This window comes from Phyllopteryx taeniolatus, chromosome 22, assembly GCF_024500385.1.
Source record: "Phyllopteryx taeniolatus isolate TA_2022b chromosome 22, UOR_Ptae_1.2, whole genome shotgun sequence".
Lineage (NCBI taxonomy): Eukaryota > Metazoa > Chordata > Actinopteri > Syngnathiformes > Syngnathidae > Phyllopteryx > Phyllopteryx taeniolatus.
In genome coordinates this window covers 4,133,559-4,145,691 of record NC_084523.1, presented here as the reverse complement: position 1 = coordinate 4,145,691, position 12,133 = coordinate 4,133,559, and the positions used below count along the sequence as shown (strand labels likewise).

The 12,133-nt window shown below is 41.0% G+C and overlaps 1 protein-coding gene across 3 annotated transcripts in view; it reads left to right on the top strand.

The window, feature by feature from the left end:
• Positions 1–12,133, top strand: part of LOC133472004 (receptor-type tyrosine-protein phosphatase zeta-like) — a 44,655-nt gene that overhangs the window by 1,659 nt on the left and 30,863 nt on the right. For 2 of the 3 annotated variants that reach the window (XM_061762231.1, XM_061762230.1), the window contains exon 1: positions 5,725–5,997. In XM_061762231.1, coding sequence (XP_061618215.1) covers positions 5,913–5,997 — 85 coding nt within the window. In that variant the 5' untranslated portion in view covers positions 5,725–5,912. Of the gene's footprint in view, positions 1–456; positions 602–2,006; positions 2,063–5,724; positions 5,998–12,133 lie in introns of those variants that run through there. The other variant, XM_061762232.1, reaches the window with a different exon arrangement.

Sequence of the window (12,133 nt, the reverse complement as noted above, 5' to 3'; positions counted from 1 at the left end):
CGCAACCCAGTTATAGGAGACTGTGCACACAACATGATCTCTTTTTAACTTTTTTTTTTTCAATTGAGTTGTACGGGTTATAGTATAGTAGTAGTATCCAGTAATTAATGATTGCAAAAGTTTTATTATTTATTACCTTGTTTTTTTTTTTTTTTTTTTTTAATATATATCACAAAACCCTGGAAGAGGTGTGTGTAGACCTTTTATGTCCACGCTATATTACGAAGGCAGGTGCATTTGCACACATCCTCTCCAAAATGTAGCTCTGACTAGCTTGGCCTCATTCAAATGAAAGTATTTTCCCATGTAGACTGTTTTTGTCACCCGGCTGTTTGGATGCACAATAGGGTGTGTGAAAGCTTTGCAGTGAGTAAAGGCATAATTAATGCGCGATGTTGATTAACTCTCTCCTTCTTTTTGTTTTTTTCCCCTCCTTCCTTGCCTTTCCTCTCCCAGCCACAGTGATGAAGAAAAGCCCCAGAGGTTGCCATGGTGCCCAGCAGCAATCCATCTCCGTTTTCTGTGCTCATGTGGACCGAGTGGGAATGAAAAACAGGCAAACCTCTGCAGAGGATGCGGTACCCGCAGTCCTTTTAAGAAAGTAAGTGTTTGCCGCCTTATATGTATATACAGACAATCCCGAATGTACACTCGATGTCACATATTTAGTGCTCCCACTTCAAGTTTCTTTTCTCCCTTTTTACTGTTTTCGTTTTAGTTCTGCATGGAGGGTTCTCTTTCTGAGAGCATCAATAACACTCTCAGGTTTAATTGTTTGAGTCGCCCTAGTGTTAGACAGCCGTGTACTACTTGAATCTGCTGCATGAGAGTGTCAACACATAATCTCTGTTTTCAAAAAGCTAATCTTTCACAAATCGGCATATCCTGAGAAATGGGCAGAGATGCACTGATTATCAATGAAAAGCTTCACACTCAGGTAAGTTGAGGCGAACAGAAGAGGCCACAAAACAGATTTTATTCTCTTTAATCTCATGACCTACTTAATACAGTAAGATACAGCCCGCCTACATGCTGCTGTTACATAATGGAGAGAGTCATTGTGATGTCAGACAAATCATTTTACCAATTAGCTCTTGAGAATTGATGTAGGATCTAGAAAAAAAGAACCCATTTCCCCAGGAGGGGAGTAATGTACGGGCTCCAGGAATGTTGACTAGACTAATCTGCGTTCATACCTGCAGGTAAATGCAGCAGCAGAATGTGCTCATTGCCAAGGGATCAATATGGAGATCACCCCCTCATTGTGACTGCTAAATGTCTCATCAAGCTCCTCTGGCTTCCATGAGCGTTGATCTATTCTAGAATGAGGTACGCGGGCGATGAACTGAGTAATTGTGCACGTCTGGCCAGGGTTTCATGTTCGTATAAATGCACCTCATTCGCAATGACCTCTGACCATGGAAAATGGCCTTTCTCCAGCTGAGGTACTCCTCTTCTCATTACTGCCTCCATAACATGGTTAGAATCTGGATGGAACGGGGAAGGAAAACGAGGATTTTTGTTTGCTTTTATTCAAGGTTATGTGCCTTCTTTGACACCATTTAAGTTTTTCTATGGGAAATAACACCCCACTTTTGCAATTACTGGCTGACACGGTTATATTTACTGACCTAAGAGTTACAAATGCATTACGTTGACTCTCGCTTTCAAATCAATGCCGAATATTTGTACTTCTTTTTCAAAAGGAGGTTATCCAGAGGGATGATTTCAGACATTTTAACTGGATCAGTTATTTCAGCACAAATTCACACTGCCGCATTACCTTGTTAAAAGAAACCTATTAAATGTGAAAGTTAAAGCCTCAGCAAGGTTTATTGACCCAGTGCCAGCGTGGTTTCACAAAGCACATGTGTGTGAAGATTCTCTCGATGTGCACAGGGCCAGTAAAATTCACCCTAGAACCAAATTGGTTGATTTCTTTTGTCTCTTGTTGTTTACATGGCAAATACCATATACTGTATATCTTTGCTGTTTGGTGTCTGCAGGTGTCTACCCTAATCTCTCAGTAGACGTGTTCAGTCCATGCAACACATCCTCATAGGTGAGTAGTAATGCCTTCATTAATACAACAGTACTGCTACTACTTATTTGAGTATTGCTATTTGGACAAATGTTTTAGGACAAGTCACCATTCTAATGTATCAGTTTTGTCCGTGCCAAATTGTACACACCCCAGTCAAACATTTGTGGGGAAAAAGGAAATAAAAAGAACGATATTTTAGCATAATCCTGCTTTAGACAACCACAACAACACAGACAAAACAATTGCATGCCATGACATGTACACTCAGTGAGATCAAACCACATTAATTTCCACAAAGCATCCCACTCTCCATATTTACGCTGCATTTCAGCCACTGATTGAAACTGACACACCAGCACTGTTGTTCATTGGATTAAGTCAGATTACATTGAAGGATCTTGATCATTTCCTATTTTGTCGTCAGGCATGCTGTAGTGTGACAATGAAAAATTGAATCATTGAACCAAATACAGCACTTTGGTAGCAATTTTATTGAATCACTATGGTGAATAATGTAAACATGATGGTGGTGTTGTTTAATCTTGATACACAGGACTTTAATCAGTCCAAACCATTTCCAATTTTTGTTTTTAAAAAACTCTTCCTGGCATTTTGAATCACCGTGAACTCCGCCTTGAGAAACATTATTATATATTATATATATACTATTTATTAATTTCAACTGAGCATGATCCGTCATTACATTCTAATTTTTCACACGTTAACACTGTATTACCTTAAAATTAAATAAGAATAGTTTGCCTGAATATGCAAACATCCTCTTTGACCCAATGCAAAGACTACAGTAACCAAAGTCCAGTTTTTATCCATATCCATTATTTGATTTTTGCATATTAATTTGTGACATTTTCTTGAATTATTCACAGGATACATCACATGGTTAAAGTATGGATTTCTGTAGTTTATGGTCACAAGCTAACCACTGCGACTCAAACATAAACCTCCCTCGGAGATGTAATAAAAGTGTGAGAGATGAGTCACGTGACTTTAAGATCTACGGCGAAACCTTTAATGATCTCGGAAGGTAAATGTACGATCACAGACAGACACGTGAAATGGCCTGAAACACACACATACGTACACACAGACAGATGGAGGCAGGCAGCTCTGCGAGTTTTTGAAGTAGCCTGACACAAATGTTAAATGGCAGAGACACTGGCATATTCTGCTTTTTTTTCTTGCCTTTCAAAAATACAAGCTATCATGGATCTCCAAGAGGAGGAACAAATTGATTATTAAATGGAATTGCAATTGTCCCTAAAGGAACATCTTTCTGGCAACACATCCCTAAATTAATAAGAACAGAGAGACCATCAATAAATTGTGACCGTTAAACTCCCCCTAATCTCACAGGTGTTGTTAAGTGACAAAATAGGCATCTGTCACATTATATTAGGCTGTATATTATTGTAGCCTGTGTCATTTGCACATACCAGACAGTCTGCACACTTATCTTTTGAGCCACACCAACCACACTCACATTGCACCACAGGCGCACATTGACGGCATCTTACACGCACATCAACACACGCATGCACACACAGAGGGATAAACATCGAACAGTTATCTGTCAGGCATGCTCTGGCCACAACAGTGACCTCCAGTTGCCACCAATGGAAGTCAATATCACTGTCAACTCAGACCCAGGACCAAATGCCATTGCAACCACACACACCCACACACAAACACACACACAACACACACACCCACACACACACACACACACACATACGCACGCACTTGTCTGGCAATAATATGAAGGCTATTGTCCAGTGTCCGGTGTGTAGGTGTGTCTGTTTGCTCTAGTTAGTTGTTTTCTATTAGATGTCTTATTGAACAAAAATAACATTAAGCTCTCAAAAAAACTCTTACTCTCACTCGCACCTAAACATCTCTTACACAAACCAATAAATCCTCTCAAGCTCACCCAAAAAAACTCTCACCTCCACTCAAAAACCTCTTACCATAAAATCTCTCACACAAACCTTTTGCATATACCAAATAACCTCACACACACCACCTCTCATATTCACCAAAAACCTCTCACATGCACCAAAAAACTCTCTCACTCAAACTAAAGAACCTCTCACTCATTCCAAAAAACTCTCACATGCCAACAACCGTTTTACATTGTGTACCCAAAAACTCTCACAGCCACCAAAGAACTCTCGTTCACATCAGAAATTCTTTCACGCTCACCAAAAACCCCTCGCTCAAGAAAAATTCTCACTCACACATAAACATCTCTTACACAAACCGAAAATCCTCTCAAGACTTATTTTAGGGCCACACGGCACCTCCCAGTTTACCTCCGATTTATCTTGGTAACGAAACATGCAAATTTCAACCTGCCGCTATCTCACAAGGCAAACTCAAGCCCTTTTCAAGTGTACGCACAAACACGCATGCAGAGGCCGACAGTATTTCCCGGAAGCACGGGAGGTGAGAGGATATTGTAACAAACATTGGATCGTAAATGTTGGACCTACAAGTAGGACAAAAAGGCTCTCCTGGCGGAATTAAAGGAGGATTAGCTCTCTTAATTTATGCTAATGAATGCACACGGAGTAATGAGAGCAGCTTGTTCTTGTGAGACTCGGTCCTGCCTCACACATTCTCACACACAAAGCTGCCACCGCAGTGTGTTTTTGAACCATTGAAGCCTGTTGCATGTGAACCCCACTCCCAACTCATTCTTTTTCCCAGCACACACACTCGGTGCTGTTCAGTCGGGTCCTTCGGGCGACTGTTGTTCTCCAACCTTTTCCTAATCCTTTTACATTAAAACACACTTTATTTCCGCTGTGGGAGAGTTTTGTTGTCGCCGGGGTCTTGTTCCGCTGTGTGGGGCTGCTCCAGTTCAGCGGACCAAAGCCTTTCTCTTTAGACAAATTATTCATCAAGACATACTGTGATCAGCGGGGTCTGCGCGATTCTGCTGAATCCCGATTTCCTCGAACGCACCCTCTGATGAAACGTCTTCCAAAAGAGACTCAAATCTCTTTCTTTAGCACTTAGCGAGGACTTCATAGTCGTCTGTAGGGACGGCAACCATGTTGCTACATTAAGTGCTCAATAATTGTCTTCATTGTTTTAGTAGGAACCAAAATCAGCTGGTTGAATGCAAGCTAAATTAAGTGAAAACAATACAGTATTAGAACCATGCTTTGTTTCTGGTATGTGCGATGTATGTGGCTTTACAGATAGTTTTCTACTGGGATCATGACATGTAAAATCACTGCCGTTTGTATGGGTAATCTGTGGAGTCGCTCTCTGTTGATGAGAAAAGATGGTGGTTTGGGCTCCAAAGGGGGGTCTTGCACAGGGCGCCATTCGAGCTAGGACCGCCACTGCTTAATAAGCTGCAGTGCAGTTCGACAAGCACAATAGTAAACATATTGAGAAATGTTTCTTTGCTAAAGCTGCATTATATTGTGGGTGTACAGCATTTCATGTCTCAAATGTCCTTTTACTGTATAAAGTGTAGTTTATGTAATGTAATGCATGCAAGAGGAGCTCAGTGCTTTCAGAGCTAAAAGACACTGATTGGACGTCAAGTGCACGCACACACAGATCACACAGAAATCCCTGAAGTCAGATCACCATGACGCCCCTCATTCATTTTCATGAGGGCAGTGGGTGGCGCTCACGCCATCCCTGTTTGCGATTCGCAATTGCGCGTCCACATTCATCCGGCCAGACAGACAGCGCTCCTCTTACCAGAGCCGAGCCGAACCGCACACGCACACGCACGGGCACGGTCACGAGCACGAGCGCGATGACCCGCTAGCGCATCTTTACGCACACGACACGCGTTTCGCTCCACTCGAAGCAACATTCTGCCTCTATGCGTGTCATTTTCTCGCGGGGGACCATGAAGGCAGTAAAGGTCCATGAAGTCTTCTCCCGGCTTCTGCTCCTCAGCCTCATGGGTAAGAAAATCCCGAATTTCTTGTGGGTACGCGTCAATAATTCTGAAATGATGCATTTGTGTACAAATGTATGAAACTTTTGACACATGTTGAAGAGTGACTGTGTAGTGATGCTGTGTCGAAAGCATGCTGTCTTATGTTCGCTGTGGTGCATGTGTGCTTCATGATGCACTCTCTTCCAGCAGCATTAACTATTATTATTTTTTTTTTTAATGAGCACGTTTAGCGTGCAAAGCATTGAACTGGTGGCTGCAATATGATTCACATTATTTGCATCTCACCATTCCGTGAGCTCGCGCTCTATCTTCCAGTTGGAAGCCATGTCTATACACTAATTATTTTTTCTTTCATTTGCCACTCATTGGAAAATGGGACATAAGGCAAAGCAGGCCGCCCTCCAGTTAACAAGCATATCCATTGCTATAACTTTATTTATCCCAAATGATTCAAATGTGTGTCCACCTTTCACCCCAAATTAGCTGCGATAGGCACCACCCTAGCGCTGCCCCCTGTCATGAAATGACAGGTAATGAAAACCATACTCTGCATCGGGTGAGGTGTGGTTCACTTGCATGAGACAGAGCCGCCCCCTTAAAACCGAGTGGTTTCCGCTGTATAGTAAGTCTGCTTTAATTGTTAACCCTTGGGGCATTTTGACAAAACCATGTCACAGAAATGTTAGTAAGAAACCTGGGAACTGTTTTAAATTATGGAAAAAATGCATCACGTCTTCTTTAAACTTAATCAAACATCTTGTAAACATTTTAGCTAATATGAGCCAGTCTTTAATGAGCTTTGTCATTAAACTATGAAATCATGTCGAATGCTAAATGCTCTCATTCTACTTTTGCTTTAATAACCAATGATTTATTAATCAGTGTTGGAGTCCTCGATATATTTTCTTTTGTAATTCGGCTCAAGGACAACATTTCTCAGCATTCACCTTCGCTTTTTGAGAGAGCTGTATTTTTCCGTTTGGAATACAATTCCGACACGAGTATGTTTTAAATGTGAAAGATTTGGTCGTTGGAGACTGAGAGGCATCGTTCCCCGACTGGCCTGTTGTCCAACCATCTGTCTCACAGTATGCCAAGTCGGCACTACAGAACAGTTTGTGGTTTGACTCGCGCACAGTGTCACAAGTGCAACAAACACGCACACATTCAAATCTGTGTGATCCGGCGGATGTGCTTGTTGTGACCTAATCTGTCCTAGTCGTTCTAAACACAGTCTGCCTCGCCTTCGGGGAGTTTTGTTGTTGTTCGTTCATCCAAAAGAGCATTTGTGAGGACTCGGAGTTCACCGATGTTGGATGACATGGCCTGGCTTATAATCTCCATTGTAGTGTTTTGATGGTGTTTGGGCCATAATCATAACTTCATCACTTTTGCAGTGTGCACTGAGATTTGACACTGTATCTGATTTTAAGGCTTTCTGTGAATGGGCAAAATAGTGAATGACTGGGGATTTGGGTGACCTGTGATTGACGGGTCTCTCACCCAAAGTCAGCAGCTCCTGAACAGGATACGCCAGTGATTCTTAAAATCTGTAGTAGTACGCATTAGGCTCCCTTTAGTGGTACCCAAAAGAATCACAGCCTAAGTACAGTTCTGTTGTATTTAACTTTTGAAGTCCCTGTAAGGTGAACATAAATGTATTCTAAATTTGACACACCATAGAGAAAAGTGTATTTTTTTCACAACCCGACCAAATCTGGGGAAATATATAAAATGGGGGTTTAGAATCATGAAAATTCAACCTATTGTCTCCGCTCTCAAATGCTGTGGGCGTGTCCGCTGAAGGCGCTACAATCATACCCCACTGTCAGTCAAATACCTTGACTACGAATTGGAAAAATGGATGCTACTTTAACTAGCATCTTTCTTATGCCTGCACATAACTACATGTTTGAGCTGCAAAAATATATCCACTTAAAGCCTCCGGTGGCCGGAATGTATCCCAGTGGGTTGTCACAGGGCTTTCCCACGATGTGTGTCACTTGGCCCTGTTTTAGCCCCCCCCCAAAAAAAATTAAATCTGGAAAACTGAAGCAGTGAAAAACAGTTTATACTATATTACCCCAATTGGAGTACTAAATAGTTCTGAGTCTCTGCACATTTTCACCAATTATCATCAGCAATGTATAATGTATGTAGAAACAAATGTCTGAATTCACTTGCATAGGTTTTTAAGTTCAGTACATTTGCATTTAGTGTTTAAGAGCTGTTTGTCTTTAAACATTTATTTAGGTCGGATTATTATTTAGCTTCCAATTTTATTGCTCAGTGTTTTTCTCAATGTCTTTATGTCTCAAAAGTATTCTCTGTCAATTGACTGTCTGTTGTCGTACTAGAGTGGCTCCAACTACCGCAGACAAATTCCTTGTGTGTTTTTTGGACATACTTGGCAAAATAAAGATGATTCTGATAATAATACATTTTAATTGCATTATTATGTAGGTCCCCCCTATATTTAAGTGAAGTGTTCATGTTGAAACTGTGTAATGTTTCAGGGGCTTACAATAATAATAAATATCCTTTTAAAGAATAAAACCTGTCTCATGTTATATGAACACTTAGGCCTACTTTGCTACAGTATTGCAATATTGGTCATGGTTGTGGTACTTGGAGAGCTAAGTGTTTTTTTTAGGTGGTACTTAGTGCAGACTGTTTGAGAGCCACTGGGCTAAGCAGTGGAAAATGTTTTTTGTTTTGTTTAGTGAGCTTATTGCTTAAAAAAAGAAATGTAACGTGAAGCCTTTAAAGCCTGAATGATCCCTTCTGCTATCAGGTGCCGATTTACTAGCGTAGCTCTTTTACTGTGCCATATGCTTTGCAACCACATGTTCTCTCAGTTGAGATCACACCTGCTGTGAGGAATTCCATATGTGCTTTTGCGCCGGAGAAACTGAACGCATTTCGATTGTATTACTAAATCACACTTATTCCAAACCGATGTCAGGTCGAAGCCTTGCCCAGTGTTGACATCCTTGTGTCATTCTGCTAGAATTCAAATCAACTCATTACTGCCCCACGCAGTTTATTGTTGTTTTAATATTTTTGGAGTTTGGCGTTTCACCCCTTATGACACTGAATTATTGCATTGTGCTATTGATGACTCGCTAGTGCGTGACAATTGGTGTGATGGACTCGCACGAAAACAGCCAGCGTGCTATTGATCATTTCGCAGCTCACAAGAGAAGGCTCTCTGCCAGCCACTGTGTGTGTGTGTGTGTGTGTGTGTGTGTGTGTGTGTGTGTGTTGGTGGCTGGCCCCTCCTGATTATGTCCAAACGAGATGAAAACAAATATCAAGTTTATGAGAACATGCCACCACACTAAGCGCCATAGACAACATGATAATGTAAATTGACGATCATATGTTATCCCTGTGAGATACCATCTGGCCTGCATGCGTCTGCTGAGTGAGGCATCCGGCAGCGTTATAGGATGCCTCATGGTGTAATAGTAATTGCCTTAAAAAAAAATGAAAAAATAACTGGAACACTGACTAAGTAAAATCATAAATAATATATAGAGCACCGATGACACAGTCTGGATCATGAATTATTGTATGGATGAAATCTGTCTGCTTCATATGTGTAATTTATGCTTTTATTCCCATTACATCCATCGCACTCATTCCAATCTATGTATGGATGAAACGATACACCGCTGACAGTTAATCCCAGATTATTGATTAGAGTAATGATGAATTACCAGACATTGGGGTGTTGGTTTCAGGTGTTGTCATCTTTTGATTGAACTTGGCTTCCCTGCACAGAACACAAGTAAAAGCAAAGAAAATGCATGAATAATAGATAAATACTTGGTAGTCTATTTTCACAAAACTCTCAGGCTCACATAATTTCTCTGCAAATCAAAAGCCTACTTTTTAGTTACGGGACATTATGAGATATGATTGTAATTTGTTCCTCTTCTACCTTTTAACTCCCTGCTAAAAAGGAGATTATGGCTGCACTAACTTCTCCTCTGCTGATGGAGTCAAGCTCTGTAAACCAGATGAATAAAAACCTTACGTGAGGGGAAATAAATCTTGTTAGAAAGATTTCCTAAAGCCTTCTTAGCTGTCTGGTTATTAGTGATTTTGATTATTTCCTTATATAGTTGTTTCAGTCCTTCAAATGGAACATGAGATAAGATTTTGATGGCATTTCTCACAACAGAAGTGGGTTACACTTTTATAGTAACCAAAGGTTTGGCATTGAGACAAACCACAGATGTTATAGTGAATAATTGATTTACTTTCTGTGGGGGTATTTTTGCCTTCCCTCCTTTCGTCCCTTCATTTTGTCATCCCAAACATTTTATGTTAAGTTTTTCTTTAATCCACTTAGCAGAATCTTTTTCTTACCCTGGCAGTGTAGTGCGAGTTATAAAAAAAAAAAAAAAAAAAAACGCCAGGCTGTGTCACGAGGACAGCTGCTCGTCTCTTTGATGGCGAAAAGCCTGGACATGGCTCAGGCAACGCACTCCCAAGTTTTCTCAGGAGCTAGTATGATTGATGCAGGTAGTGACATTTTACTGGGATGGTGGAAAACAAATAGGAAAAACAATAAATAGACCTACTGCAGGTCAAATAATGCATTAGAGAAGTTTTAATTTGTTTGGCACCATGAGTTGGTAAAATGCCCATTTTACATCAATATTTAACACAGATGTGTCCCTATGTCCTGTACTAGTGTTATTACTAGTGTTTTAAAAATAATTCTTATACATTTTTTATAGAGAAACGTTGGTATTCACATAGCATTGCACTGACAGAATGGTTGTTAAAACAGACCGAAAATTTTCCAACGCTCCCAATTTGTTCGTTTAAAGTGTGTTCCTCCAGTTTTATTTTGAGAGATGCTTTGTTAACAACCAGTTACAAAGTTTTAATGGGTGTTGCACAATGTTGGCTGGCACACTGATCATGGCAGCACTGACGGTGTCCAACTTTGCAATTTGTTAACTCAAATTGGATGCTATCTTAGGTTGTGATTTAATTTGAATTTGCAAACACTGTCAGACAGTCAGATTAAATGATTGAATAATTTGGGATTCACTGAGTTTTGCATTCTGAGATAATCCAAGCTAAAATACAGTGAAAGTGTGGTCTACTTCTTGAATCATTTTCTTCCTCAGAGAACCATTTAAAGTTGAGATTCACATGCACAGTTTGACTTCTTCCTCGAAGGTTTTGACACAATTGCAGTGGTTCTTTGCGAAACAGAGGGCTTCATTGTTTTATTGATCAAAAGTTAAGTGGAACCCAAAACCAATGAAAGTGAAATGCAGTGTTTTGTATTGCTTCTGTCAGCGAGAAGGGTCATCTGGGAACTGTGACCAAATGTAAGTTGATTAACACTCAAGCCGTCCAACTTTCCAACCAATCCCCCAACCCACCTTAAAACATGCTTACATTCCGATAGAAATCCATGAGTGGGAGCTCAGAGAGAATGACAGTCTGGCCCATTTCCAATCCCCTCCCCTTGGCCCTGCTCCTAGCTTTGGAGTGCCCTCGACCGGGTGGTGGCTCTTCAGTAGCAAACAGCAAGGGGTACATATCTTTACCCAAAGGGGATGCTTCTTCCGCCAATATAAAGCATGCCAACACCACCTGACGCCACAGAAATACAGCATGTGTTGTGTGGTTTTGACTCATAATGGTTTGTAATGCAATAGAATGCTGCAATCCATTTTTATCAAGGCTAAGCTTGTAGAATTGAGGACAACATCCTTGTGCTCTATTTTGGTTTTTGGGGCAAACAAGTGAGGAATTGGGGGGGGGGGGGGGGGGGGTGGTGGGGTGGTGACCCTCCGCTGAAAGAACGCGAGGGGGGAGATTGTTGTGTCTCCATGGCGATGGACAGAGTTGGATCAGGAAGCCGACAGGAAGTCAGGGTGTTCCACGCGCCATCGGGGGCTTTTTCGTTGTCATGAACTGTTGTCATGGAAACTCCACACATTCAGACTGAATGTTGATGGAAAAAATTTTTGACATAATTCATCAATGAACATATGTTTTCTCTCAGTAGACATCGCCCCAGAAATTCTACAAAAATAAAATGTTTCCAATGTCATATCTTCTACAGCTTGCACCACTATTGGACTTTAAATGCAACCTCCATACGA